This window comes from Xenopus tropicalis, chromosome 6 (assembly GCF_000004195.4).
Source record: "Xenopus tropicalis strain Nigerian chromosome 6, UCB_Xtro_10.0, whole genome shotgun sequence".
Classification (NCBI taxonomy): Eukaryota; Metazoa; Chordata; class Amphibia; order Anura; family Pipidae; genus Xenopus; species Xenopus tropicalis.
In genome coordinates this window covers 6,759,401-6,786,432 of record NC_030682.2, presented here as the reverse complement: position 1 = coordinate 6,786,432, position 27,032 = coordinate 6,759,401, and the positions used below count along the sequence as shown (strand labels likewise).

Genomic DNA, 27,032 nt, shown 5'->3' with positions numbered 1-27,032 from the left:
AGGAGAGCAGCCCAGGAACAGGAAGTATAGAGAATAGGGGTTCTGTGCATGGGTAGGTACCGCCTACCCTGTCTGTACATGTGGAGGAGAGCAGCCCAGGAAGTACAGAGAATACGGGTTCTAGGTATGGGTAGGTACCACCCACCCTGTCTGTACATGTGGAGGAGAGCAGCCCAGGAGCAGGAAGTACAGAGAATAGGGGTTCTGTGCATGGGTAGGTACCACCCACCCTGTCTGTACATGTGGAAGAGAGCAGCCCAGGAAGTACAGAGAATAGGGGTTCTAGGTATGGGTAGGTACCACCCACCCTGGGTGCATATAAACTCCCACTTCCGCCCCCACCCAGTGACTATCACCTTCATACCAAGCACAAAGGGCTGTCACATGACTGATAATCATTATTTATTGACCAAACTGACATGTACAGAATAATCTACACGCGTGTCATACCCAGGATGTGCATAAACACATACATGTAGTGTGGCTTCTCTATTCCTCCTGTATTGCTAATATTATATACAGAATATAGTGGGTGCTTTATAAGTAGGTGCTAATGGCATTTATATATCTATCACCCTGATACCAATGTACTGCTACATCCCAGTTATACAGGAAATATGTTTATAGGCATCATTAGGGATCAATGCAAAAGTCTATGCAAGTCTACCACTGCCCCGCCTCCTTGCTTAATCACGGGGAAGAGAGCAGCCCAGAAGGAGGAAGTGCATCAGAGCTCTGCACCTGGGTAAGTACTGGGGGGAAATTGGATTCACTTACCCAGGGGGGGTTCCTGCCTGACCATGGGAAAGAGAGCAGCCCAGGAGCAGGAAGTACAGAGAATCAGAGCTCTGTACCTGGGTAAGTACTGGGAGGAGATTGGATTCACTTACACAGGGGGAGGTTCCTGCCTGACCATGGGAAAGAGAGCAGCCCAGGAGCAGGAACTTACCCAGGTACAGAGCTCTGATTCTCTGTACTTCCTGCTCCTGGGCTGCTCTCTTTCCCATGGTCATACAGGATCCGCCCCCGGGTAAAGTAAACCAAGCCCCGCCCAGTCTGTTGTGTTAGATTTAGACAACAGAAACAAGATGGCTGAACGCAGCAGTCCTAGGAGGAAACCCAATAAATACCAGGACTTCTCTATGCAATGAGACATTGTGCTCTAACAGGATAGACACAATCAGTGTTCTGACCCATTTCCGACCCAAACTCATCATTTTCTTAAATGGCCCTTAAATGGGCCAGACCCAGAGACGTGCTTGACATTCCACACTATCTGTTTGGGTTCGGGTGAGTCATTCCACGGGTCTTACTATTGGTTCTGGTTCTGGGAGCTGAACTTGATTCTTTGCTTTCATGTTTCCCACCAGACTGATGGTTCTGCCGGACTGTCTGTGGGCTGCCGGGGACACTGCCCCTCCGTCTGACCGTTGGTGTCACATCCTGCTCACCCTGATTGGTGCTCTTCTCATGGGTACCTGCGTAGCTCCTCCCCATATTGGGAGGGTGGGGCAAATGTCTTCCCGCCGTATTCTCCACCTCTCGGTCAGCATCTGGCGCTCTTGCACAACTAACTGTTTTCCACCATTCTTTAAACACGTGGAGTTCATGGGAACCCCCAATGAGGTGTAATGCGTCTTTACAAGTAACTATGGCAACACGTTGCGCACGTCCAAAGTCTTTTACTTTATCAGCAATTTCTCTTCTTGCCGAGGGTGAGAACTGGGTCAGATCCACATCTTCAGTCCTGAGAAGGTCCTGGGCTCTAATGAAAAGCTGAGATATTGTACCATGACAATCTTCAAATAATGTTTTTAACAAAGGGAACTGGGCCTTTAGGGTCACATAGCAAATGTCCTCATCATCTGTCACTTCCATGTCAACGAAACATCTCCTGAGAACACCTTCCACGTATTCCTTCTCAATAACCCTAACGTAGTAGAGGACATCCTTATCCACGTGGAAGCTTCTCACGAGGGACCTCTCGGAGGGAAAGTCCTTAGCAACTGCTGATGGTCTCCGGGTAGTCCCGCTGGCTTCCCCAGAAGGTCGGCCCCTGTCGGTGGTGGTGGAAGAGCCAAGGTTGAGGTCCCTCAGCATTTGTGGAACTGAGTCATCATTAATTCTCACTTTTGGGTCCCTTGTTGGCTTAAAGGACGTTCCACCTTCTCCTGAACCTTGGACAACTGAGTCTATGGAGCTAGCCGTGAGTCTGTCCCTTAAACTATCAGCGTTGCTAAATGTGGGCGCCATATTGGCTTCCCTTCTCCTACCCCTGGGGTGCTTCTCGTGGAAACGAGTGCTATTTGGTGTCCTTGGGCTTTGGGGATTCTCCAAACCAGAAGGTTGTTGGTTTGAAGGCTTCACGTCCTTCATCGGGGATTCTGCCCCCTGTACTGTTGTTGGGTTCCGTGACTTCTTGCCCAGGGGGGATGGGTTACAAATCAGGTCTTTGGCCATCATCTCACTTCTGAATCTTTGCAGATCTTTGAACTCGGCAGATATGGTGAGAGTATGATGGCTTCTGCTCAATCCCCTGATTCTGTGCTTCTCCATTAAAGCCTTCAGGAGCTTCTCACTTACGATACGATCTAGATCCAAGGAGGTCACCACAGGCATGGAGAACTGCAAGACATGATGGAAACTGAGCGAGGAACGGCCATGGCGCCTACAAACCCCCAGCTTTTCCTCACTGACCTCAAGGTTTCTATGGCCAAAAGGCACAGGCTAGTGTCACATGGTGCCACCAGGGTGGTCCTCTGCTGCTTCTATCTGACTTTGTAGGACAGGGTAAGGACTCACTGAGTCATCCATTATAGATCTCTGCTATCACGGGCAACTAACTACTCCAAAATGGCTTCCCACCAACAACAACAGGAGTCGCCAGTGGAAAGCCCTTCGCATCACTTCCATATTCTGAAGTCGTGCAAAGTTACTTCCTGCCGCAACTTCCTGCGAAAATTCAGAAAACCGAAGCGATGCGAAGGTCTTTCCACCAGCGATTCCTGTTGTTGTCGTTGGAAAGCCATTTTGTAGCGGTTAGTCGCCCGCAATAGGTGACTGAACCTGAAAACACGGGTTTGATATTTTTGGGGCAATAAGCTCCTGTCCCCGGGGCTGTAAAGTCACATGATGTAGTCAATTTGGATTCATGATGCTTGGAGACACGGCTGTGCATCCCTAACAGTAACTCCCAGCAACCGGACTCCCAGCCTGTTTGTTCCATACCTGGGGGCGCATCACTTCCAGTGGGAACGACTGTCCATTAACATCGAGCGAATGTCTTGTCTGTAAGATCCGTCCCGCCACTGGAAAACACAAACCCGCAGCTATTAGTCGGGCGCCCAACTTACTGTGAGCCCAGCAGGACACCCTGTGTGCTCATTGGCCCAGTAATTAAATCTTCTGACACCATCATTTTAGCATTTAGCAAACCCCCCATTGTAAGTACCAGTCCTGCCCTGCTTTATGGCTGAGATTCTAGCTATCTGTATAACAGAGCATTCTGTCACAGTGGCACAGATCCTATCTGATCCCCCCATTGTAAGCAGCAGTCCTGCCCTGCTTTATGGCTGAGATTCTAGCTATCTGTATAACAGAGCATTCTGTCACAGTGGCACAGATCCTATCTGATCCCCCATTGTAAGCAGCAGTCCTGCCCTGCTTTATGGCTGAGATTCTAGCTATCTGTATAACAGAGCATTCTGTCACAGTGGCACAGATCCTATCTGATCCCCCCATTGTAAGTACCAGTCCTGCCCTGCTTTATGGCTGAGATTCTAGCTATCTGTATAACAGAGCATTCTGTCACAGTGGCACAGATCCTATCTGATCCCCCCATTGTAAGCAGCAGTCCTGCCCTGCTTTATGGCTGAGATTCTAGCTATCTGTATAACAGAGCATTCTGTCACAGTGGCACAGATCCTATCTGATCCCCCCATTGTAAGCAGCAGTCCTGCCCTGCTTTATGGCTGAGATTCTAGCTATCTGTATAACAGAGCATTCTGTCACAGTGGCACAGATCCTATCTGATCCCCCCATTGTAAGCAGCAGTCCTGCCCTGCTTTATGGCTGAGATTCTAGCTATCTGTATAACAGAGCATTCTGTCACAGTGGCACAGATCCTATCTGATCCCCCCATTGTAAGCAGCAGTCCTGCCCTGCTTTATGGCTGAGATTCTAGCTATCTGTATAACAGAGCATTCTGTCACAGTGGCACAGATCCTATCTGATCCCCCCCCCATTGTAAGCAGCAGTCCTGCCCTGCTTTATGGTTGAGATTCTAGCTATCTGTATAACAGAGCATTCTGTCACAGTGGCACAGATCCTATCTGATCCCCACCCCCATTGTAAGCAGCAGTCCTGCCCTGCTTTATGGCTGAGATTCTAGCTATCTGTATAACAGAGCATTCTGTCACAGTGGCACAGATCCTATCCCCCCCATTGTAAGCAGCAGTCCTGCCCTGCTTTATGGCTGAGATTCTAGCTATCTGTATAACAGAGCATTCTGTCACAGTGGCACAGATCCTATCCCCCCCATTGTAAGCAGCAGTCCTGCCCTGCTTTATGGCTGAGATTCTAGCTATCTGTATAACAGAGCATTCTGTCACAGTGGCACAGATCCTATCCACCCCCATTGTAAGCAGCAGTCCTGCCCTGCTTTATGGCTGAGATTCTAGCTATCTGTATAACAGAGCATTCTGTCACAGTGGCACAGATCCTATCTGATCCCCCCATTGTAAGCAGCAGTCCTGCCCTGCTTTATGGCTGAGATTCTAGCTATCTGTATAACAGAGCATTCTGTCACAGTGGCACAGATCCTATCTGATCCCCCCATTGTAAGCAGCAGTCCTGCCCTGCTTTATGGCTGAGATTCTAGCTATCTGTATAACAGAGCATTCTGTCACAGTGGCACAGATCCTATCTGATCCCCCCATTGTAAGCAACAGTCCTGCCCCGCTTTATGGCTGAGATTCTAGCTATCTGTATAACAGAGCATTCTGTCACAGTGGCACAGATCCTATCTGATCCCCCCATTGTAAGCAGCAGTCCTGCCCCGCTTTATGGCTGAGATTCTAGCTATCTGTATAACAGAGCATTCTGTCACAGTGGCACAGATCCTATCTGATCCCCACCCCCATTGTAAGCAGCAGTCCTGCCCTGCTTTATGGCTGAGATTCTAGCTATCTGTATAACAGAGCATTCTGTCACAGTGGCACAGATCCTATCTGATCCCCCCATTGTAAGCAGCAGTCCTGCCCTGCTTTATGGCTGAGATTCTAGCTATCTGTATAACAGAGCATTCTGTCACAGTGGCACAGATCCTATCCACCCCCATTGTAAGCAGCAGTCCTGCCCTGCTTTATGGCTGAGATTCTAGCTATCTGTATAACAGAGCATTCTGTCACAGTGGCACAGATCCTATCTGATCCCCCCATTGTAAGCAGCAGTCCTGCCCTGCTTTATGGCTGAGATTCTAGCTATCTGTATAACAGAGCATTCTGTCACAGTGGCACAGATCCTATCTGATCCCCCCATTGTAAGCAACAGTCCTGCCCTGCTTTATGGCTGAGATTCTAGCTATCTGTATAACAGAGCATTCTGTCACAGTGGCACAGATCCTATCTGATCCCCCCATTGTAAGCAGCAGTCCTGCCCTGCTTTATGGCTGAGATTCTAGCTATCTGTATAACAGAGCATTCTGTCACAGTGGCACAGATCCTATCCACCCCCATTGTAAGCAGCAGTCCTGCCCTGCTTTATGGCTGAGATTCTAGCTATCTGTATAACAGAGCATTCTGTCACAGTGGCACAGATCCTATCTGATCCCCCCATTGTAAGCAGCACTCCTGCCCTGCTTTATGGCTGAGATTCTAGCTATCTGTATAACAGAGCATTCTGTCACAGTGGCACAGATCCTATCCACCCCCATTGTAAGCAGCAGTCCTGCCCTGCTTTATGGCTGAGATTCTAGCTATCTGTATAACAGAGCATTCTGTCACAGTGGCACAGATCCTATCTGATCCCCCCCATTGTAAGCAGCAGTCCTGCCCTGCTTTATGGCTGAGATTCTAGCTATCTGTATAACAGAGCATTCTGTCACAGTGGCACAGATCCTATCTGATCCCCCCATTGTAAGCAACAGTCCTGCCCCGCTTTATGGCTGAGATTCTAGCTATCTGTATAACAGAGCATTCTGTCACAGTGGCACAGATCCTATCTGATCCCCACCCCCATTGTAAGCAGCAGTCCTGCCCTGCTTTATGGCTGAGATTCTAGCTATCTGTATAACAGAGCATTCTGTCACAGTGGCACAGATCCTATCTGATCCCCCCATTGTAAGCAGCAGTCCTGCCCTGCTTTATGGCTGAGATTCTAGCTATCTGTATAACAGAGCATTCTGTCACAGTGGCACAGATCCTATCTGATCCCCCCATTGTAAGCAGCAGTCCTGCCCTGCTTTATGGCTGAGATTCTAGCTATCTGTATAACAGAGCATTCTGTCACAGTGGCACAGATCCTATCCACCCCCATTGTAAGCAACAGTCCTGCCCTGCTTTATGGCTGAGATTCTAGCTATCTGTATAACAGAGCATTCTGTCACAGTGGCACAGATCCTATCCACCCCCATTGTAAGCAGCAGTCCTGCCCTGCTTTATGGCTGAGATTCTAGCTATCTGTATAACAGAGCATTCTGTCACAGTGGCACAGATCCTATCTGATCCCCCCCATTGTAAGCAGCAGTCCTGCCCTGCTTTATGGCTGAGATTCTAGCTATCTGTATAACAGAGCATTCTGTCACAGTGGCACAGATCCTATCTGATCCCCCATTGTAAGCAGCAGTCCTGCCCTGCTTTATGGCTGAGATTCTAGCTATCTGTATAACAGAGCATTCTGTCACAGTGGCACAGATCCTATCTGATCCCCCCATTGTAAGCAACAGTCCTGCCCCGCTTTATGGCTGAGATTCTAGCTATCTGTATAACAGAGCATTCTGTCACAGTGGCACAGATCCTATCTGATCCCCCCATTGTAAGCAACAGTCCTGCCCCGCTTTATGGTTGAGATTCTAGCTATCTGTATAACAGAGCATTCTGTCACAGTGGCACAGATCCTATCTGATCCCCCCCCATTGTAAGCAGCAGTCCTGCCCTGCTTTATGGCTGAGATTCTAGCTATCTGTATAACAGAGCATTCTGTCACAGTGGCACAGATCCTATCTGATCCCCCCATTGTAAGCAACAGTCCTGCCCTGCTTTATGGCTGAGATTCTAGCTATCTGTATAACAGAGCATTCTGTCACAGTGGCACAGATCCTATCTGATCCCCCCATTGTAAGCAGCAGTCCTGCCCTGCTTTATGGCTGAGATTTTAGCTATCTGTATAACAGAGCATTCTGTCACAGTGGCACAGATCCTATCCACCCCCATTGTAAGCAACAGTCCTGCCCTGCTTTATGGCTGAGATTCTAGCTATCTGTATAACAGAGCATTCTGTCACAGTGGCACAGATCCTATCTGATCCCCCCCCATTGTAAGCAGCAGTCCTGCCCTGCTTTATGGCTGAGATTCTAGCTATCTGTATAACAGAGCATTCTGTCACAGTGGCACAGATCCTATCTGATCCCCCCATTGTAAGCAGCAGTCCTGCCCTGCTTTATGGCTGAGATTCTAGCTATCTGTATAACAGAGCATTCTGTCACAGTGGCACAGATCCTATCTGATCCCCCCATTGTAAGCAACAGTCCTGCCCTGCTTTATGGCTGAGATTCTAGCTATCTGTATAACAGAGCATTCTGTCACAGTGGCACAGATCCTATCTGATCCCCCCCCCATTGTAAGCAGCAGTCCTGCCCTGCTTTATGGCTGAGATTCTAGCTATCTGTATAACAGAGCATTCTGTCACAGTGGCACAGATCCTATCTGATCCCCCCATTGTAAGCAACAGTCCTGCCCTGCTTTATGGCTGAGATTCTAGCTATCTGTATAACAGAGCATTCTGTCACAGTGGCACAGATCCTATCTGATCCCCCCATTGTAAGCAGCAGTCCTGCCCTGCTTTATGGCTGAGATTCTAGCTATCTGTATAACAGAGCATTCTGTCACAGTGGCACAGATCCTATCTGATCCCCATAAAAATTCCCAACATTTTCAGGGACAGAGATTCTGGGAGATGGTACCTTTTTCCTCTTCAAATGTCACCATGGCAACTCCTTTCTCCTTTGTGGGGTAACGCAGGTCCTGAATTTCTCCCCCCTGGTTTTTGGGGCGCAAGAAATGAATCCAAAGTTTGTCGCTCAGAAGCCCCTCTTCAAACAAATGTCCCGGGACCCCACATACCCGCACCACTCTCCTGTCCCAACTCATGGTGCCAGGCTGTAATGTGGGCGCTGGAAGGAAAAGGAACACAGTTTGATCACAGTTTCACCATCTGACCATGGGAAAGAGAGCAGCCCAGCAACAGGAAGTACAAGAACCAGGGTAAGTACAGGGGGGGGAGGATTAGATTAATTTACCCAGGGGGATGTTGCTAGGGAAGAGAGCAGCCCAGGAACAAGTAGTACCGAGAATCAGAGCTAGGGGGTGGTTCCTGACTGACCATGGGAAAGAGAGCAGCCCAGCAACAAGATGTACAAGAACCAGGGTATGTACAGGGGGGGGATTAGATTAAGTTACCCAGGGGGGGTGTTCCTAGGGAAGAGAGCAGCCCAGGAAAAAGTAGTACAGAGAATCAGAGCTGGGGGGAAGGTTCCTGACTGACCATGGGAAAGAGAGCAGCCCAGGAGCAGGAACTACAAGAACCAGGGTATGTACAGGGGGGGATTAGATTAAGTTACCCAGGGGGATGTTGCTAGGGAAGGGAGCAGCCCAGCAACAAGAAGTACAAGAACCGGGGTAAGTACAGAGGGGGGATTAGATTTACTTACCCAGGGGGATGTTCCTAGGGAAGAGAGCAGCCCAGCAACAAGAAGTACAAGTTAGATTTACTTACCCAGGGGGGTGTTCCTAGGGAAGAGAGCAGCCCAGCAACAAGAAGTACAAGTTAGATTTACTTACCCAGGGGGGTGTTCCTAGGGAAGAGAGCAGCCCAGCAACAAGTAGTACAAGTTAGATTTACTTACCCAGGGGGGTGTTCCTAGGGAAGAGAGCAGCCCAGCAACAAGTAGTACAGAGAATCAGAGCTGGGGGGAAGGTTCCTGACTGGCCATGGGAAAGAGAGCAGCCCAGGAGCAGGAAGTACAAGAACCAGGGTATGTACAGGGGGGGATTAGATTAAGTTACCCAGGGGGATGTTGCTAGGGAAGGGAGCAGCCCAGCAACAAGAAGTACAAGAACCGGGGTAAGTACAGAGGGGGGATTAGATTTACCTACCCAGGGGGGTGTTCCTAGGGAAGAGAGCAGCCCAGCAACAAGAAGTACAAGTTAGATTTACTTATCCAGGGGGGTGTTCCTAGGGAAGAGAGCAGCCCAGCAACAAGAAGTACAAGTACGGGGGGATTAGATTAAGTTACCCAGGGGGGTGTTCCTAGGGAAGAGAGCAGCCCAGCAACAAGAAGTACAAGTACGGGGGGATTAGATTTACTTACCCAGGGGGGTGTTCCTAGGGAAGAGAGCAGCCCAGCAACAAGTAGTACAGAGAATCAGAGCTGGGGGGAAGGTTCCTGACTGGCTTTGGGGAAGAGAGCAGCCCTATATAGAGAATATCAGCTTCGGGACTGCTTCCCTATACGGACAGACACAGTTGCAGAGTCGCACAGAGTCGCACACACAGACACAATGGCACCCCAGTTGCAGAGAGAGATGCCGGTTGGAGGAAGCGGAGAGACCCCACCCTGTTATTAGAGTTCGCAGAACCCCGACCCGCACCCCCCGGTCCCGTTACCTGAGAGACTCCCGGGCCCCTGTATCTCCCCGCTAGATTTCCCTCCCCGGGAAGAAACGAAAGTGAAAGCGCTCCGCCCCGCCCCTAACGTCTCTGCCCGCTGCGACTCTGTCTGGGGGGGAGATTGTGCCGCTGCGACTCTGTCTGGGGGGGAGATTGTGCCGCTGCGACTCTGTCTGGGGGGGGGGGGATTGTGCCGCTGCGACTCTGTCTGGGGGGGAGATTGTGCCGCTGCGACTCTGTCTGGGGGGGAGATTGTGCCGCTGCGACTCTGTCTGGGGGGGAGATTGTGCCGCTGCGACTCTGTCTGGGGGGGAGATTGTGCCGCTGCGACTCTGTCTGGGGGGGAGATTGTGCCGCTGCGACTCTGTCTGGGGGGGGAGATTGTGCCGCTGCGATTGGGATGTTATTATGGGCAATGCCAGGCTGGCTGGGGTTGGGGTAGAGGGCAGTGCCAAGCTGTGCAAGGGGCACTTAGGATGATTCTTACCCTTTAGGGGTAACTGTGTAGGGCAGGGAAGGGCAAATGAATGGGGGGCTGGGGGGCAGCACATATGTCTCTATGGGCCACTGAACAGCAGACACTTCCCAGATGGCTGTGACCTTCCAGTCCAAAATGCAATAAAGGGACTGGCTGATACCTGTATAATAAAGGCACCACAGTCTGGCTGGCCTGGCACCCACTGGCATGTATAAGGAGTATTCCTGGCACAGAGAGGAACCCTTAAACCAGGGATCCCCAACCTTCTAACTCGGGAGCCACAGTCACATGTAAAAAGACTTGGGGAGCAACACAAGCACCATAACAGTTCATGGAGGAGCCAAATAAGGGCTGTGATTGGCTATTAGGGGCCTCTATGCACCCTATCAGCTTACAGGAGGTTTTATTTGGTAGGAAACCTTGTTTTTATTCAACCAAAACTTGCCCCCAAGTCAGGAATTCAAAAATAACTCCCTGGTTTGGGGGCACTGAGAGCAACACCCAAGGGGTTGGGGAGCAACACGTTACCCCCGAGCCACTGGTTGGGGATCACTGGCTTAAATGATACCCTATTGCTTTCTGAATGTTCCTTTGAGGGGTGGGTTATGGGCTGAACCAGTTACACAACTAAATATGCCCCCGGTGCATACGGACCTCAGACAAACAGGTATAGGGCAAACATACCGGGGTGCAAGGTGACGCACAAGGGAATCCTTCAGGACTTACTGGCACATCACCCTTAGCAAGTCCTACCCCTGGGGTGCCAGCCACTTCCCAGCATGCCCCTCTCCTGCCCCCTCATGTGTAGCTGCTATGGATTAGTCTCATACAGGCCTGCAATACTTACACTTACCAGCAGAGGGAGACAGGGGGAAAGTACCAATTCCCTAGTTTGTTCCTTCACCTGCAGCAACTCAGGCTATGATCTCACTGGGCACCACTAACCCACGGTACCACTGAGAGTAACCAGAACCCAACACCCCAGTAACCAGAACCCAATACCCCAGTAGACCCAATGTAGCAATGTTGATGTGTTACTGTTAAGGAGATTCAGACCCACATCTGCCCGCTCCTGTCTCTGCACCTTATACAGAAGGGGCAATCGCCTAGCGACACGGACGCACGAGTCCAGCCTTTCCATCAGGCAACGCAAATAAAAGCAAATACTTTGGGTTTCATTAGTTTTATTGTTCTTAATAGGCCGGCACTGTATCATATCAGCTTCACTCACTGCCCCAAAGAGCTTACAATCTAAACCGTATAGACAAGGCTCTTATTTGATGCAGACAAGAAATCAAATAACAGTTTAATGAAGAGTCTCGTCGCTCCACCCCTCGCCATGGAACTGTCTCGCCGCCGATGGATCCTTCACTCTCATAAGCACCAGCGCCGGGCCCAGGGCTGTAACAGAACCAACAGTTACACACAATCACCAATAGTAGCAAACGTTTATTGCTCTGTCAAACGGGACCATAAGGACTATTTATACGCAAGTGTCTGAGAGTTCTATAACCTCCCCCTGGAGGGGGCAGCAGGAGGCCTCAAACCGTCTCAGGGCTGATCTGGCAAGTTCTACAGGAATGGGCAGGGCTACGGCAAACCCAGCCATGCTGGAAGACTTGCTCGAGGGACGCAGGGCAATAGGCAGATAATTAGCAGAACTATTCCTGCTACATTGTTTCATGAGTCAGAACTAGAACAGAAAAGGGACAGGTAGTTACCACTTTCAGCTCAAATATATTTATACAAGTTCAATTTTCTTGTAGGTAAAAACCCCAAAGTAACAAGTGTCCCTAAATAGAGCACTTGGCGCTGTGAGGGCTCAGTCGGAGGCTACCAAAACTCATACCAACAAGAACCGCCATTTCTAGTTGTGTAACATTCCTGGGGCCAAAGGCGGAAGAAAGCAGTGATTATTCCTTCCGGAAACCCAATAGCACAGCCTAGGGGTCACTTGGGCCAGTTCTGTGCGCTTTACAGAGAAGGTTTACCATTTCCTGCTGCTGAGAAGCTCACAATCTAATTACCCCCCTATCGGCCTTATATTTACCCAATGAGAAACCTCAGAGCTGCCCATTTACAGTTTAACCCCATGGCCCAGTCTGCACTGAGCAGATTGGCTAGTCCATTCCCGCCAATCAATTAACCTAAAAGCCTTACCTGAAATATGTGGCCAGGAGTGATCCATTGGGCACTGCCAGGGGGGAAAAGAAAAAAAACAAGACATGTTACAGCTGGTGTGTATGGTTCCATGTACAGCACCCCTGGGGCTAAAGGCAAAGGCTGCGCTCAGTCCCATATCCGCAAGATTCATCCAACCGTCTCCAGATAAGAGATTCATCCCCGCACAGCCTCAAGCCCCTCCCCTGCACAGCCTCAAGCCCCTCCCCTGCAATGAAGTAACAGCATTTACAGGTCTCCTCTGATTGGTTGCTACATGACCCCATTAGAGTGCAAATGTAGAGACTTACAATTTCTTTCCAATTCCCAAGTTCTTCCAGTGGATGAGGCTTCAGTCTTATGCCCTAATGGCAGTTATGTAGGAATGGAGCCAAGGTGGGGGTCACAGCCTATAGGGGAGCAGAGAATTATTAAACACATTCCAGCCAATCACATGAGCTCTACTGTAGAAATCAGTTTTGTCCCAGGGGATCCAACCCTACCCCTTCCGGTGGCAAATAAACCATGTCTGGTGCCCCCCACATCCACCCAGCACGGGGCTGAACAGGGCACGGGTGGCACCAACTCGCTCTCCCTCCTATTTTGACCACAAGATCGGTTGCCGGATCTGATGGGAAAGGGATCAGGAGGTGCCAGGGACTTGCACTGGGTTTGCCCATTTCCAGGAAGTGTCAGAGTTACTGTATAGAAGGGATGGATAGATATAGACAGAGATAGATAGACAGACAGACAGATGATAGGTAGATATAAATAATAGATATCTATGTTAGACAAAAGGGAACATTACCGTAGATTCCATTCATCTCCAACGCACCAGTGAGTGCCCAGATCTGCGGGAAGAAGATTTACAATAGAGTGAGAATTTGCACCCATATCTGGGCAGGTTCCAGAGCCCCCCCCCCCATGGGTGCCCATGCCCACTGGATGTAGCCCTTGCCCAATGGGCACACACAGGTTCCTACTGTAAGCCAACTATAGGCCCAGGAGCCAAATGACTGGACTGCCCCCCCATATCTAGTTGCCCCCCGTGTACATGGCAGGGCACAGGGTGTATGAGAGCAGAGTGACAGCCGGTGGGACAAGGACACAAGCTGACAAAGCCCCTCGGTTTCTCTCGCATGTTGTTGGAGCTGCCGCAGCTATGGGGGCAGCCGTGGCCCTCGGATAACATGCCGGGTGGGACAGGGGTCTTTGCAAAGATTAACCCTTCCCTAATGCTGCTTTTATAGAACATTTAGGCACCTACTGCCTGCGGCCTAATGATGCCAAGGGACGTGCCATGCCGAGTGCCCATTATACACAGCGATCTGTAGCAGCCAACCCACATACCTTGGGCTGAGTCGCACAGGCGCCGGAGCGGTCAGGTCTGCAAAAAATACAAAATGAACACGTATTAATATTTACTACCAGACCTAACCCCCAGCACTAAGCTGCACATTCACACAGGGCTTCTCCCATTGGCTGGGGGGTCAGTAGCTACAGGAGTGACCAATCAGGGCCACAGGTGTCGTTTCCCGATATGTTGCTGATTAGCCCCCCAGCAGTCTGACCAGCGACCGTCAAGGAAACTTCTCTATTGGCTCTTTACTATCCACGGCAGCTATAAAGGGGCCACTATGGCTTGGATTAGAGCCGTCACATGGCCAATGGCCTGGGCCCCAGCACTTTATACGGCCATTGGATCCCTCCTTATATTCACCAGCAGGGGGCGCAGTGGTTATACACTCACTATATCACAGCCCCATACCCAGCCCATAGCCATACGGATACTTACATGTGAGTGACGTCCCGGTAACGACAGCTACGAGCAAAGGAAAGTGACAGTCAGTAAAGCAGCTCAGTGCCACTATCAGTGGGGGGCCCACGTGCAACACAGTTCTATGGGGGGGGGGGGAGCTACAGGAGGCAGAAGGGTTCCTGGGCAGTAAGGGCACTGGGATACACAGTATGGGGGGGGCACAGACCCCCTGGCACTGCCTGTATTTCCCCTCAATGTTGCTGACCCCCCAGCACAGCAGCCGGAGCAGCGACCGTCAGAGGAAACTTGATCTGGGCCTCTGTTTGACCGGGGCAGTTACTGGCGCCACTAACCCGGCTTCGATCAGGGCCTCGGGGGGGGGGGGAGACAGACGACTAAATAACCTACCTGGGGCAACTGCCCTCCCCGGGGGCCCATTGGGGCATTCTGTACAGATCCCACCAATGCGGCATCAGCACCTGGAGGAGAAAGACATTATTAATCCCTATGTTATATATCAGAGAGGCACAGGCAGCATTACTTGTTGGGGGTCTCCCCCTCAACCCCATTGGTCAGAGCCCACCGTAACTCAGAGCAATAAATGTGCAGACACCGCCCCTCCGTACAATTCTAAGCAACTTTTCAATTGGTCTATTTGCAAATCTTTGCAGTTATTAAATGGGGGTCACTGACCCTGGCAGCCAAAAAACTATTGCTCTGTGAGGCTACAACTTGTTAGTTACTTTTTCAATTCAGGTCTCTCATCCAAATCACTCCCTGGTTGCTAAGGTAACTTGGACCCTAGAAACCAAATAGCTGCTGAAACTAAACAGGAGAGCTCCTGAACTGAATGAACTAAAGAGCCCCTGTACGACCCAATCTATTGGCCCATCAGCCCCAGACACCGGCTGGGGGCCCCGTCAGACAAGTGGATCTCCCACGGTTACTGCTGGGGGAGCAGGTTTAATGTAGGACACGGCTCACGACCAATGGAGGCGCCTGTGCTCAGTCCCATATCCGCAAGATTCATCCAACCGTCTCCAGATAAGGGATTCATCCCCACACAGAGCAACCTCAAGCTGAGCCTTATTAACAGTTCCCAGCATCCCCCTTGTGTGGCCCCAACCCCTCCCCAGGGACTAAGAGCTCAGCACCAAACTGGCATCAACGAACCTGTGCCAAACTGACCTGATCCGGGGGCAGCAGTTACATCCGAATGGCGCAGAGTTCTGAGGTGGGCGGCACAGCCTGGAGGGGGGAGGACAATCATCAAGAACGTTCCAACCAAACAGACAAGTTCTAGAACCCGACTGGCTCTAGATAATAAGCCACTAAGCCCTCAATGGCGCATTAATCATGTCGGATGCCCCCCATTTCCATTTTAGCACAATGCCAACAGGCCTGGGTGGCACCAATCTACTCCCCCCTCCTATTATGACCACAAGATCGGGTGCCAGACCTGATGGGAAAGGGATCAGGAGGTGCCAGGGATGCCAACGTGTGCAATTTGCCCCCCTCCCGGATAGAACCAATAAGAAAATAGACCAAACCCTCTGCCAATGTAACTGGCACTAACCATTCACCTTACCTGGAACATCTCCGAGCCGAGAGATCCACTTGGCACTGAAGGAAAGAGAGGGACACGTTATTAGCCAATAGGATTTAACCCACCGCGGGGCCCTCGGATAGGGCAACGGCTGCGCTCAGTCCCATATCCGCAAGATTCATCCAACCGTCTCCAGATAAGAGATTCATCCCCGCGCAGCCAGAAATGAGCCCCGGCTTGCCCAACGGCGCTTATACCCACCGGCAGCAACATGGCAGCACAGCATCCTTATTGCTTAGCAAATGAATGCTACCCCCCCCCCCCCCCCCCCCCACATTAACACAGGCTCCTTACACAAGGTTAGATAGAAGGGAATATTAAAGGGCAACTTTACCATAGAGAAGCGGCAGCCGTTCATCTGACGCACGAGTTAGAGCCCATGGTCTGTGGGAACAAAATGTAATTTAATGAGCACAAAAACTCACAAGTCCACTTTCCAGACTGTATCCACTGGGGGTCGCTATATACTGCCTGCGGATTGGTTCCCATATGCAAACAGTGTGACTTCTTACCCTGAGTTTCTGTATGAGAGCAGAGTGACAGCCGGTGGGACAAGGACACAAGCTGACAAAGCCCCTCTGTTTCTCTCGCATGTTGTTGGAGCTGCCGCAGCTATGGGGGCAGCCGTGGCCCTCGGATAACATGCCGGGTGGGAATCATCGCAACCACCCAAATCCCGTTATTAACCCCTTCCACTGCTTGGGTGACACCCTACAGAGACAGTTCTGCACCCCAACTCGAGTCTGGGCTACTTTTATAGAACCTTTAGGGCCTGGGCCCCCACACAGCACGTGGGAAGACATGAGCATTAAAGGCCAAGCTAAGGGACACCTGATACACTTAATGTCCTTTCTAGATAACAGCAAATAAAAGTGCAACCAACGTACCGTAGGGTCCGGGAACTCAGGTCTCATTACTCGTTAGTCTCCTATAAGAAAATGAGTGCAAGATAATTAGAATTTCCTGCGGCACCAACACTAAGTGAGCCCTAAATCCATTGGTTCTGTATTACCCGACCCAGCGGTACATTCACACAGGGTTTTCCCCCCCATTGGCTGGGGGGTCAGTAGCTACAGGAGTGACCAATCAGGGCCACGGGTGTTGTTTCCCGATATGTTGCTGATTAGCCCCCCAGCAGTCTGACCAGCGACCGTCAAGGAAACGTCTCTATTGGCTCTTTACTATCCACGGCAGCTATAAAGGGGCCACTATGGCTTGGATTAGAGCCGTCACATGGCCAATGGCCTGGGCCCCAGCACTTTATACGGCCATTGGATCCCTCCTTATATTCACCAGCAGGGGGCGCAGTTATTATACACTCACTATATCACAGCCCCATAGCCATATGGATACTTACATGTGAGTGACATCCCGGTAACGACAGCTACGAGCAAAGGAAAGTGACAGTCAGTAAAGCAGCTCAGTGCCACTATCAGTGGGGGGCACAGGGGCCCACGTGCAACACAGTTCTATGGGGGGGGGGGAAGCTACAGGAGGCAGAAGGGTTCCTGGGCAGTAAGGGCACTGGGATACACAGTATGGGGGGGGGGGCACAGACCCCCTGGCACTGCCTGTATTTCCCCTCAATGTTGCTGACCCCCCAGCACAGCAGCCGGAGCAGCGACCGTCAGAGGAAACTTGATCTGGGCCTCTGTTTGACCGGGGCAGTTACTGGCGCCACTAACCCGGCTTCGATCAGGGCCTCGGGGGGGGGGGGGGGAAGAGACAGACAGACGTCTAAATAACCTACCTGGGGCAACTGCCCTCCCCGGGGGCCCATTGGGGCATTCTGTAAAGAGAAGAGGCACATGTAATTAGCCACATTTATTATCCCTACAGCATTGCATGGCACCAGATATGAACCTTTTTATCAAATAAGTGTGTGAGAGTTCTATAACCCCCTGCAGGAGGGGGCAGCAGGGGGCCTCAAACCGTCTCAGGGCTGATCTGGCAAGTTCTACAGGAATGGGCAGGGCTACGGCAAACCCAGCCATGCTGGAAGACTTGCGCACACAGGGCCAGGCCTACAATACATTATGTAATAGGTACCTTACACACACACACACAGCAGGGGCCCGAGACCCCACTCATGCGGCCAGGGCTGAGAAAGAGTTAAAAGTTTTTACAAGCCATGTGGGCTAGCTGGGCTGCTCCTGCTGGAACCCGGTCTGCATTCTGCTTTTATAATATTCCCTGGCATTACAAATACACAGAGGCCCAAACAGCCCCCCCAGCAGCCCAATAAATAGTGACTGTCTGTGGCACCTTACAGCCCCCCTGGCATTCCCAGTACCCAGAGGAACAAACAGCCCCCCCAGCCCAATAAATAGTGACTGTCTGTGGCACCTTACAGCCCCCCTGGCATTCCCAGTACCCAGAGAAACAAACAGCCCCCCCCAGCCCAATAAATAGTGACTGTCTGTGGCACCTTACAGCCCCCCCGGCATTCCCAGTACCCAGAGGCACAAACAGCCCCCCCAGCCCAATAAATAGTGACTGTCTGTGGCACCTTACAGCCCCCCTGGCATTCCCAGTACCCAGAGGCACAAACAGCCCCCCCCCCCAGCCCAATAAATAGTGACTGTCTGTGGCACCTTACAGCCCCCCAGGCATTCCCAGTACCCAGAGGCACAAACAGCCCCCCCCCCAGCCCAATAAATAGTGACCGTCTGTGGCACCTTACAGCCCCCTGGCATTCCCAGTACCCAGAGGCACAAACAGCCCCCCCAGCCCAATAAATAGTGACTGTCTGTGGCACCTTACAGCCCCCCCCAGCCCAATAAATAGTGACTGTCTGTGGCACCTTACAGCCCCCCTGGCATTCCCAGTACCCAGAGGCACAAACAGCCCCCCCAGCCCAATAAATAGTGACTGTCTGTGGCACCTTACAGCCCCCCTGGCATTCCCAGTACCCAGAGGCACAAACAGCCCCCCCAGCCCAATAAATAGTGAGTGTCTGTGGCACCTTACAGCCCCCCTGGCATTCCCAGTACCCAGAGGCACAAACAGCCCCCCCCCCAGCCCAATAAATAGTGACTGTCTGTGGCACCTTACAGCCCCCCTGGCATTCCCAGTACCCAGAGGCACAAACAGCCCCCCCCCCAGCCCAATAAATAGTGACTGTCTGTGGCACCTTACAGCCCCCCCTGGCATTCCCAGTACCCAGAGGCACAAACAGCCCCCCCCCAGCCCAATAAATAGTGACTGTCTATGGCACCTTACAGCCCCCCCTGGCATTCCCAGTACCCAGAGGCACAAACAGCCCCCCCCCCAGCCCAATAAATAGTGACTGTCTATGGCACCTTACAGCCCCCCCTGGCATTCCCAGTACCCAGAGGCACAAACAGCCCCCCCCCCCAGCCCAATAAATAGTGACTGTCTATGGCACCTTACAGCCCCCCCTGGCATTCCCAGTACCCAGAGGCACAAACAGCCCCCCCCCCAGCCCAATAAATAGTGACTGTCTGTGGCACCTTACAGCCCCCCCTGGCATTCCCAGTACCCAGAGGCACAAACAGCCCCCCCCCCAGCCCAATAAATAGTGACTGTCTGTGGCACCTTACAGCCCCCCCTGGCATTCCCAGTACCCAGAGGCACAAACAGCCCCCCCCCCCAGCCCAATAAATAGTGACTGTCTGTGGCACCTTACAGCCCCCTGGCATTCCCAGTACCCAGAGGCACAAACAGCCCCCCCCCAGCCCAATAAATAGTGACTGTCTGTGGCACCTTACAGCCCCCCTGGCATTCCCAGTACCCAGAGGCACAAACAGCCCCTCCCCCAGCCCAATAAATAGTGACTGTCTGTGGCACCTTACAGCCCCCCTGGCATTCCAGTACCCAGAGAAACAAACAGCCCCCCCCAGCCCAATAAATAGTGACTGTCTGTGGCACCTTACAGCCCCCCCGGCATTCCCAGTACCCAGAGGCACAAACAGCCCCCCCAGCCCAATAAATAGTGACTGTCTGTGGCACCTTACAGCCCCCCTGGCATTCCCAGTACCCAGAGGCACAAACAGCCCCCCCCCCCAGCCCAATAAATAGTGACTGTCTGTGGCACCTTACAGCCCCCCAGGCATTCCCAGTACCCAGAGGCACAAACAGCCCCCCCCCCAGCCCAATAAATAGTGACCGTCTGTGGCACCTTACAGCCCCCTGGCATTCCCAGTACCCAGAGGCACAAACAGCCCCCCCAGCCCAATAAATAGTGACTGTCTGTGGCACCTTACAGCCCCCCCCCAGCCCAATAAATAGTGACTGTCTGTGGCACCTTACAGCCCCCCTGGCATTCCCAGTACCCAGAGGCACAAACAGCCCCCCCAGCCCAATAAATAGTGACTGTCTGTGGCACCTTACAGCCCCCCTGGCATTCCCAGTACCCAGAGGCACAAACAGCCCCCCCAGCCCAATAAATAGTGAGTGTCTGTGGCACCTTACAGCCCCCCTGGCATTCCCAGTACCCAGAGGCACAAACAGCCCCCCCCCCCAGCCCAATAAATAGTGACTGTCTGTGGCACCTTACAGCCCCCCTGGCATTCCCAGTACCCAGAGGCACAAACAGCCCCCCCCCCAGCCCAATAAATAGTGACTGTCTGTGGCACCTTACAGCCCCCCTGGCATTCCCAGTACCCAGAGGCACAAACAGCCCCCCCCCAGCCCAATAAATAGTGACTGTCTATGGCACCTTACAGCCCCCCCCTGGCATTCCCAGTACCCAGAGGCACAAACAGCCCCCCCCCAGCCCAATAAATAGTGACTGTCTATGGCACCTTACAGCCCCCCCTGGCATTCCCAGTACCAGAGGCACAAACAGCCCCCCCCCCCCAGCCCAATAAATAGTGACTGTCTATGGCACCTTACAGCCCCCCCTGGCATTCCAGTACCCAGAGGCACAAACAGCCCCCCCCCCAGCCCAATAAATAGTGACTGTCTGTGGCACCTTACAGCCCCCCCTGGCATTCCCAGTACCCAGAGGCACAAACAGCCCCCCCCCCAGCCCAATAAATAGTGACTGTCTGTGGCACCTTACAGCCCCCCCTGGCATTCCCAGTACCCAGAGGCACAAACAGCCCCCCCAGCCCAATAAATAGTGACTGTCTGTGGCACCTTACAGCCCCCCTGGCATTCCCAGTACCCAGAGGCACAAACAGCCCCCCCCCCAGCCCAATAAATAGTGACTGTCTATGGCACCTTACAGCCCCCCCTGGCATTCCCAGTACCCAGAGGCACAAACAGCCCCCCCCAGCCCAATAAATAGTGACTGTCTGTGGCACCTTACAGCCCCCCTGGCATTCCCAGTACCCAGAGGCACAAACAGCCCCCCCCCCAGCCCAATAAATAGTGACTGTCTATGGCACCTTACAGCCCCCCCTGGCATTCCCAGTACCCAGAGGCACAAACAGCCCCCCCCCCAGCCCAATAAATAGTGACTGTCTGTGGCACCTTACAGCCCCCCCTGGCATTCCCAGTACCCAGAGGCACAAACAGCCCCCCCCCCAGCCCAATAAATAGTGACTGTCTGTGGCACCTTACAGCCCCCCCTGGCATTCCCAGTACCCAGAGGCACAAACAGCCCCCCCCCCAGCCCAATAAATAGTGACTGTCTGTGGCACCTTACAGCCCCCCCTGGCATTCCCAGTACCCAGAGGCACAAACAGCCCCCCCCCAGCCCAATAAATAGTGACTGTCTATGGCACCTTACAGCCCCCCCTGGCATTCCCAGTACCCAGAGGCACAAACAGCCCCCCCCCAGCCCAATAAATAGTGACTGTCTATGGCACCTTACAGCCCCCCTGGCATTCCCAGTACCCAGAGGCACAAACAGCCCCCCCCCCCAGCCCAATAAATAGTGACTGTCTGTGGCACCTTACAGCAGCCCCAGAGGCATTTGCCCTAACCCTCAGCTTGCCGGCCAAGAAAGCCTCTGATCCAGTAGAATGGACCCCAGTATCTCCTCTGGGCACAGGCTTTATATTAGAAGAATAGATGGAAGTAGTAAATCAGGCCTTGCCCTGCTACAAAGCCACGTATCTCGCTAGAGGATGTTCGGACACATTTATCGATACCTGGTTGCTATGGGGTTCTTAACCCTGAAACCAATAGCCCCCATGTTTTCCACAATGCATTAGGTATGTGTATTATTTACTATAGAAATCATAAGTATTAGACCTTGCTCTCCCCCCCCCCATAATATCTTTCTACTTTCTCAGCTTCCCTCCCTTAGTAGCCTTCTGCCTCCCCCTTTCTTTCCTTAGGTTTAAACTCATTTCTATGCTTCATTTTTGTTTTATAAAATTCAGTAAGATATTAAAATAATAATGCTGCAGACTGCACTGGTTAATAAGCAGCCATGCATTTGAAGCAATGGATAATGAGCCATACAGAGTGCGGCTCCCCCCGCCCGGCGAGCACATGGAACAGCCCAACAGGCCAAGGTAGCTTTGGGCCACATACCGGGCCCCTGACCCCTACAGTAACCAGTGGGCTCCCTCACACACAGGGAAGGACCAGGCAGCCGCATATGAACCCCAAGGTGCCCCCCCAGCCCGCTCATATTCCCCCCGCAGTACTGACCGATCCTCTCCGCTCTCCGCCACATGTGGAATGGAACGAACCCTCCCGGGATCAGCGGTTTCCTTCCTGCCGGGCGGCTCCACTCGCTATAAACCCCAAGTGCTGTCATTAAACACTTTCCGTGTCTGTCGCCGCGTCCCCGCAATGCGGCCTATTTATAATATCAAGCTACGTTCGTTTCGTACTGCAGCTGTATGAATATGTTAGGAAGAATATAAAAATGAAGAAATGCCTCCCCCCTACATCACACAGTTGGAATGGTCCGGCATCGTAGATGAGTTTACACGCCTCGGCCAGCAGATGGCGCAAAAAGCTAATACATATAAAAGGGAATTTGATGGGCTTCCCTGCTGGATGTTGGGTATATAATCTGTGCTAAGGTTGGTTGCTGGTTTTATTTCCATGGAAAAGTCAATATTTTTACAATAGACCAACTGCATAGATGTCAGCAGTAGGAATAAAAGAAACAGATACTAAGGGGAAGGTAAGAGAGACAAACTGAACACGGATTTCACTGGTAAAACCCAGACGCACAGGGGAAAGTGGAGATTGGGCGGCCTTACAGGGGTTAATCACCTTATTTCTCTTATAAAAATGATTTCATATTTTGTTCAGCAACTTTCCAGTTTAGGATTTCAGCAGAAATCTGGTTTCTAGGGTTCAAACTACCTTAGCAACCAGGGATTAGTTTGAATGAGAGACTGATATGTTTATAGGTGAGGCCTGAATAGTAACAGAGCAATAGGTTTTGGCTGCCGGGGTCAGTGACCCCCATTTGAAAGCTGCAAAGAGTCAGAAGAAGAAGGAAAATAATTCAAAACTATTTAAAAAAAAAAAAAAAAATGAAGACCAATTGAAAAGTTGCTTAGAATCGGGCATTTGTGTCAAATGCAACTGTGCACATTTTGATGCATCAAAATTCTATTGTGTCAGTCGCAACTCCCCCCTGTGGTTGTAATTACTCTGGAATTATTATTATTATTAACATTTATTTATAAAGCGTCAACATATCCCGCAGCGCTGTACAATTAGTGGGTTACATACATTGGACATACAGAGTAACATATAAAGCAATCAGTAACCGATACAGGAGGGGAAGGGAGCCCTGCCCAAAAGAGCTTACACTCTACAAGGAGTAACATATAAAGCAATCAATAACCGATACAAGAGGGGAAGGGAGCCCTGCCCAAAAGAGCTTACACTCTACAAGGAGTAACATATAAAGCAATCAGTAACCGATACAGGAGGGGAAGAGAGCCCTGCCCAAAAGAGCTTACACTCTACAAGGAGTAACATATAAAGCAATCAGTAACCGATACAGGAGGGGAAGAGTGCCCTGCCCAAAAGAGCTTACACTCTACAAGGAGTAACATATAAAGCAATCAGTAACCGATACAGGAGGGGAAGAGAGCCCTGCCCAAAAGAGCTTACACTCTACAAGGAGTAACATATAAAGCAATCAGTAACCGATACAAGAGGGGAAGGGAGCCCTGCCCAAAAGAGCTTACAATCTACAAGGAGTAACATATAAAGCAATCAGTAACCGATACAGGAGGGGAAGGGAGCCCTGCCCAAAAGAGCTTACACTCTACAAGGAGTAACATATAAAGCAATCAATAACCGATACAGGAGGGGAAGAGAGCCCTGCCCAAAAGAGCTTACACTCTACAAGGAGTAACATATAAAGCAATCAATAACCGATACAAGAGGGGAAGAGAGCCCTGCCCAAAAGAGCTTACACTCTACAAGGAGTAACATATGAAGCAATCAATAACCAATACAAGAGGGGAAGAGAGCCCTGCCCAAAAGAGCTTACACTCTACAAGGAGTAACATATGAAGCAATCAATAACCGATACAAGAGGGGAAGAGAGCCCTGCCCAAAAGAGCTTACAATCTACAAGGAGTAACATATGAAGCAATCAGTAACCGATACAGGAGGGGAAGAGAGCCCTGCCCAAAAGAGCTTACACTCTACAAGGAGTAACATATAAAGCAATCAGTAACCGATACAAGAGGGGAAGAGAGCCCTGCCCAAAAGAGCTTACACTCTACAAGGAGTAACATATAAAGCAATCAGTAACCGATACAAGAGGGGAAGAGAGCCCTGCCCAAAAGAGCTTACACTCTACAAGGAGTAACATATAAAGCAATCAGTAACCGATACAGGAGGGGAAGAGAGCCCTGCCCAAAAGAGCTTACACTCTACAAGGAGTAACATATAAAGCAATCAGTAACCGATACAGGAGGGGAAGAGAGCCCTGCCCAAAAGAGCTTACACTCTACAAGGAGTAACATATAAAGCAATCAATAACCGATACAGGAGGGGAAGAGAGCCCTGCCCAAAAGAGCTTACACTCTACAAGGAGTAACATATAAAGCAATCAGTAACCGATACAGGAGGGGAAGGGAGCCCTGCCCAAAAGAGCTTACACTCTACAAGGAGTAACATATAAAGCAATCAATAACCGATACAAGAGGGGAAGAGAGCCCTGCCCAAAAGAGCTTACACTCTACAGGGAGTAACATATAAAGCAATCAATAACCGATACAAGAGGGGAAGAGAGCCCTGCCCAAAAGAGCTTACACTCTACAAGGAGTAACATATAAAGCAATCAGTAACCGATACAGGAGGGGAAGAGAGCCCTGCCCAAAAGAGCTTACACTCTACAAGGAGTAACATATAAAGCAATCAGTAACCGATACAGGAGGGGAAGAGAGCCCTGCCCAAAAGAGCTTACACTCTACAGGGAGTAACATATAAAGCAATCAATAACCGATACAAGAGGGGAAGGGAGCCCTGCCCAAAAGAGCTTACACTCTACAAGGAGTAACATATAAAGCAATCAGTAACCGATACAAGAGGGGAAGGGAGCCCTGCCCAAAAGAGCTTACACTCTACAAGGAGTAACATATGAAGCAATCAATAACCGATACAGGAGGGGAAGAGAGCCCTGCCCAAAAGAGCTTACACTCTACAAGGAGTAACATATAAAGCAATCAGTAACCGATACAGGAGGGGAAGGGAGCCCTGCCCAAAAGAGCTTACAATCTACAAGGAGTAACATATAAAGCAATCAATAACCGATACAGGAGGGGAAGGGAGCCCTGCCCAAAAGAGCTTTCACTCTACAAGGAGTAACATATAAAGCAATCAGTAACCGATACAGGAGGGGAAGAGAGCCCTGCCCAAAAGAGCTTACAATCTACAAGGAGTAACATATAAAGCAATCAGTAACCGATACAGGAGGGGAAGGGAGCCCTGCCCAAAAGAGCTTACACTCTACAAGGAGTAACATATAAAGCAATCAGTAACCGATACAAGAGGTGAAGAGAGCCCTGCCCAAAAGAGCTTACAATCTACAAGGAGTAACATATAAAGCAATCAATAACCGATACAAGAGGTGAAGAGAGCCCTGCCCAAAAGAGCTTACACTCTACAAGGAGTAACATATAAAGCAATCAATAACCGATACAAGAGGGGAAGGGAGCCCTGCCCAAAAGAGCTTACACTCTACAAGGAGTAACATATAAAGCAATCAGTAACCGATACAGGAGGGGAAGAGAGCCCTGCCCAAAGAGCTTACACTCTACAAGGAGTAACATATAAAGCAATCAATAACCGATACAGGAGGGGAAGAGAGCCCTGCCCAAAAGAGCTTACACTCTACAAGGAGTAACATATAAAGCAATCAATAACCGATACAAGAGGGGAAGAGAGCCCTGCCCAAAAGAGCTTACACTCTACAAGGAGTAACATATGAAGCAATCAATAACCAATACAAGAGGGGAAGAGAGCCCTGCCCAAAAGAGCTTACACTCTACAAGGAGTAACATATGAAGCAATCAATAACCGATACAAGAGGGGAAGAGAGCCCTGCCCAAAGAGCTTACAATCTACAAGGAGTAACATATGAAGCAATCAGTAACCGATACAGGAGGGGAAGAGAGCCCTGCCCAAAAGAGCTTACACTCTACAAGGAGTAACATATAAAGCAATCAGTAACCGATACAAGAGGGGAAGAGAGCCCTGCCCAAAAGAGCTTACACTCTACAAGGAGTAACATATAAAGCAATCAGTAACCGATACAAGAGGGGAAGAGAGCCCTGCCCAAAAGAGCTTACACTCTACAAGGAGTAACATATAAAGCAATCAGTAACCGATACAGGAGGGGAAGAGAGCCCTGCCCAAAAGAGCTTACACTCTACAAGGAGTAACATATAAAGCAATCAGTAACCGATACAGGAGGGGAAGAGAGCCCTGCCCAAAAGAGCTTACACTCTACAAGGAGTAACATATAAAGCAATCAGTAACCGATACAGGAGGGGAAGAGAGCCCTGCCCAAAAGAGCTTACACTCTACAAGGAGTAACATATAAAGCAATCAATAACCGATACAGGAGGGGAAGAGAGCCCTGCCCAAAAGAGCTTACACTCTACAAGGAGTAACATATAAAGCAATCAGTAACCGATACAGGAGGGGAAGGGAGCCCTGCCCAAAAGAGCTTACACTCTACAAGGAGTAACATATAAAGCAATCAATAACCGATACAAGAGGGGAAGAGAGCCCTGCCC

The 27,032-nt window shown here is 50.7% G+C and overlaps 1 protein-coding gene, 1 long non-coding RNA gene and 11 other non-coding genes across 15 annotated transcripts; all 13 read right to left on the bottom strand.

The window, feature by feature from the left end:
* Nucleotides 1-984: 984 nt before the first annotated feature.
* rbm43 (RNA binding motif protein 43) lies at nucleotides 985-9,933 on the bottom strand. Its single transcript, XM_031904474.1, has 4 exons — nucleotides 9,883-9,933; nucleotides 8,180-8,389; nucleotides 3,229-3,308; nucleotides 985-2,625 (listed from the first exon to the last, which is right to left on the bottom strand). Exons 2-4 carry the CDS (start codon nucleotides 8,364-8,366, stop codon nucleotides 1,273-1,275), a joined length of 1,620 nt encoding a protein of 539 aa, XP_031760334.1. The 5' UTR covers nucleotides 8,367-8,389; nucleotides 9,883-9,933; the 3' UTR covers nucleotides 985-1,272.
* A 1,597-nt stretch (nucleotides 9,934-11,530) lies between these two features.
* LOC100495777 lies at nucleotides 11,531-22,519 on the bottom strand. Of its 3 annotated transcripts, none has more exons than XR_001169360.3 (14): nucleotides 22,459-22,519; nucleotides 17,639-17,677; nucleotides 17,246-17,272; nucleotides 16,776-16,816; nucleotides 16,223-16,272; nucleotides 15,871-15,905; nucleotides 15,471-15,530; nucleotides 14,691-14,761; nucleotides 14,319-14,345; nucleotides 13,791-13,910; nucleotides 13,332-13,374; nucleotides 12,835-12,933; nucleotides 12,524-12,557; nucleotides 11,531-11,764 (listed from the first exon to the last, which is right to left on the bottom strand). It is a non-coding gene; the product is annotated as an uncharacterized LOC100495777 (long non-coding RNA). The 3 variants fall into 3 exon arrangements; XR_001169359.3 differs by having other exon boundaries at nucleotides 13,874-13,910; nucleotides 15,456-15,530; nucleotides 22,459-22,517; XR_001169358.3 differs by having other exon boundaries at nucleotides 13,874-13,910; nucleotides 22,459-22,515.
* LOC116411847 lies at nucleotides 11,855-11,988 on the bottom strand. Its single transcript, XR_004223395.1, has one exon. It is a non-coding gene; the product is annotated as a small nucleolar RNA SNORA9 (small nucleolar RNA).
* On the bottom strand, nucleotides 12,645-12,715 carry LOC116411853. The gene has a single exon (XR_004223401.1). It is a non-coding gene; the product is annotated as a small nucleolar RNA SNORD99 (small nucleolar RNA).
* LOC116411846 lies at nucleotides 13,591-13,719 on the bottom strand. Its single transcript, XR_004223394.1, has one exon. It is a non-coding gene; the product is annotated as a small nucleolar RNA SNORA44 (small nucleolar RNA).
* On the bottom strand, nucleotides 14,047-14,181 carry LOC116411828. Its single transcript, XR_004223376.1, has one exon. It is a non-coding gene; the product is annotated as a small nucleolar RNA SNORA16B/SNORA16A family (small nucleolar RNA).
* LOC116411831 lies at nucleotides 14,520-14,656 on the bottom strand. Its single transcript, XR_004223379.1, has one exon. It is a non-coding gene; the product is annotated as a small nucleolar RNA SNORA16B/SNORA16A family (small nucleolar RNA).
* On the bottom strand, nucleotides 15,280-15,350 carry LOC116411854. Its single transcript, XR_004223402.1, has one exon. It is a non-coding gene; the product is annotated as a small nucleolar RNA SNORD99 (small nucleolar RNA).
* LOC116411852 lies at nucleotides 15,978-16,048 on the bottom strand. Its single transcript, XR_004223400.1, has one exon. It is a non-coding gene; the product is annotated as a small nucleolar RNA SNORD99 (small nucleolar RNA).
* Nucleotides 16,408-16,536, bottom strand: LOC116411844. The gene has a single exon (XR_004223392.1). It is a non-coding gene; the product is annotated as a small nucleolar RNA SNORA44 (small nucleolar RNA).
* Nucleotides 16,985-17,119, bottom strand: LOC116411829. The gene has a single exon (XR_004223377.1). It is a non-coding gene; the product is annotated as a small nucleolar RNA SNORA16B/SNORA16A family (small nucleolar RNA).
* Nucleotides 17,458-17,594, bottom strand: LOC116411830. The gene has a single exon (XR_004223378.1). It is a non-coding gene; the product is annotated as a small nucleolar RNA SNORA16B/SNORA16A family (small nucleolar RNA).
* LOC116411849 lies at nucleotides 17,765-17,898 on the bottom strand. Its single transcript, XR_004223397.1, has one exon. It is a non-coding gene; the product is annotated as a small nucleolar RNA SNORA9 (small nucleolar RNA).
* Nucleotides 22,520-27,032: the final 4,513 nt, after the last annotated feature.

Coding starts and splice junctions, on each gene's coding strand:
- rbm43 (XM_031904474.1), bottom strand. CDS start 8,366: ATGAGTTGGGACAGGAGAGTGGTGCGGGTATGTGGGGTCCCGGGACAT. Junction 3,309..8,179: donor GACATTTGAAGAGGAAAAAG/GTACCATCTCCC, acceptor TGTGTTTTCCAG/TGGCGGGACGGATCTTACAG. Junction 2,626..3,228: donor TGGAAGTGATGCGCCCCCAG/GTATGGAACAAA, acceptor CATGTCTTGCAG/TTCTCCATGCCTGTGGTGAC.